At 53.1% G+C, this 2225-nt stretch overlaps 1 protein-coding gene across 1 annotated transcript; it reads right to left on the minus strand.

The window, feature by feature from the left end:
• Positions 1–374: 374 nt before the first annotated feature.
• On the minus strand, positions 375–1892 carry htr1aa (5-hydroxytryptamine (serotonin) receptor 1A a). The gene has a single exon (XM_061673363.1). The coding sequence runs from the start codon at positions 1890–1892 to the stop codon at positions 636–638; it is 1257 nt and encodes a 418-aa protein (XP_061529347.1). The 3' UTR covers positions 375–635.
• Between the last annotated feature and the right edge of the window lie 333 nt (positions 1893–2225).

Genomic DNA, 2225 nt, shown 5'->3' on the forward strand with positions numbered 1-2225 from the left:
TACAGATATAAAAAATAAGTCAATTGTATTTAAAATAACTTCATTAAAGGTAAGAAAGTAAGAGAAAATATAAAAATGCATTTAAAGTATAAAATAAATAGAAAATATAAAAAATTAAAGTTGAAATTTTAACTGCGAAAAAATTAAATAATTTGTATTGATGGGTACATTAATACATCTCTGACAGAATTATATATATATATATATATATATATATATATATACAAACGATAAAAAACGATACATAAATAATTGATAATAATTTACTAAACACCAAATTATTAAATTGAATAAAAAGATTACAGTGGAAATATTACCCTTGACAGTGTCAGTCCTTTTCACAACAGTGTGGAGTGCAACTTTACAACTGCAGGGGGAGATCTGGAGTGCATATTTTAAAAAACAACTTCTTTTACAGTTTTTGTGCCAGCCTTGATGCTGACTACAAGATGGAAGAAGCTAAGCAGCTGACTGATGTTTTTTTTTTTTTTTTACGCACACAATGTGATGCAATGCAAACTACAACCACAGTAATAAACATGGTTAATAATAGCAAAGTTGAGGTCACTCTCTGTTTCTATGATACAGCTCTTGTATTTATAGCTAATGAATTGAGCACCTAATGAACGGTGCGGTCACGGCCTGTGGAATTTGCACTTGACAATCTTCTTGAAAGCACTTTGGAAGTCCTTGTTGAAGTAGGCGTAGATGATGGGGTTGAGCAGGGAGTTGGAGTAGCCCAGCCAGTTGATGACGGCGCCCAGCCACTCGGGCATGTAGCAGCTCTCGGCGCAGAAGGGCAGGACCAATGCCACGATGAAGAAGGGCAGCCAGCAGAAGATGAACGTGCCCATGATGATGCCCAGCGTCTTCACCGTCTTGCGCTCTCGGGCCAGCGCCAGTTTGCGCTTGGCGCCGCTGTTCCTCTCGTTGAGGTTCTCGCACGAGGACGACTGCGGGGTGTTGGGCAGGGCCAGGTGGCTTTTGGAGCCGCTCGCCTCCATCACCTCCAGGCACTCTGCCTCGTCGCCGAACTGCACGGCGCCGTTGACGCACGGCCTCCCGCCGCCCGACTCCCCGTTGCTCTTCTTGTGGTGCGCCGCGGGGGACAAAGTCAAACAGCGCTCACCTTTGACCTTCTCGGGCCTCTTCACCGTCTTTCGGATCCGGAAGCGGGCCGCCTTGAAGATCCGCCCGTAGAGGACCAGCATGAGGATGAGGGGGATGTAGAAGGCCCCGAAGGTGGAGTAGATGGTGTAGCCCGGGTCCTGGCTGATGATGCAGGCGTCCGGGTCGGCCCGGTCCTCGGCGCTCCTCCAGCCCAACATGGGCGGGATGGAGATGGAGAAGCCCACCAGCCAGGTGACGCTGATGAGGAGCGCGGCTCTCCTCGGGGTGCGCTTGTTGACGTAGTCTATGGGGTCCGTGATGGCCCAGTAGCGGTCCAGGGCGATGGCGCACAGGTGCAGGATGGACGACGTGCAGCACAACACGTCCAGAGAGATGAACAAGTCGCAGATGCCTTGTCCCAGAGTCCACTTGTTCAAGACCTGGTACAGGGCCGCCATAGGCAGCACCAGCACCGACACCATGAGGTCCGTCACGGCCAGGGATCCGATCAAATAGTTGGCCACGTTCTGGAGGGACCTCTCCAGGGCGATGGCCGCCACCACGCACGCGTTGCCGAAGATGGAGCACAGGATGAGGGCGCCCAGGAGCAGGGAGGTGACCATCTGGTAGCACAGTTGCACGTACGGGAAGGAGTGGGAACCGCCGGTGTTGTTGTCGTGGTCGTCGTGGTCCAAGCCCAGCCAGTCCGCCACCACCTCCGCCCCGGGCGGGTACCCAAAGGTGGCGTTGCTGTCGTTGCCTCTGGCGGTGAGGTAATCCATACTTGGAGCGCAACTTTCCCGGGACGCAGCGGGGAGGGCATGCAGCCAGCCCGGGGGAAGTGTGCAGGGGATGGGGGAGCCTGGCTGTTCTTCAGCCGCTGCCGGCACCGTTCCCGGTGCTCATCCCGTGCGTCCTGGCGCGCTCCAGCCGAGGTGGCGAGTTACTCTCAGGACGCATGACGCACGCGTGTGTTTGTCCCGTGAGAGGCAACAGGCGTGCGCGCTCACTGGTGTTGAGAGTCATCTGAGCCCGGTGACGACGGGAATGATTTTATAGCGCCAGCCTCGCCGCACGTCAGACCCGGGAGGTCTCCCCCCCCTTTTAAAAGGCGC

This window comes from Phycodurus eques, chromosome 3, assembly GCF_024500275.1.
Source record: "Phycodurus eques isolate BA_2022a chromosome 3, UOR_Pequ_1.1, whole genome shotgun sequence".
In the NCBI taxonomy this organism is placed as follows: domain Eukaryota; kingdom Metazoa; phylum Chordata; class Actinopteri; order Syngnathiformes; family Syngnathidae; genus Phycodurus; species Phycodurus eques.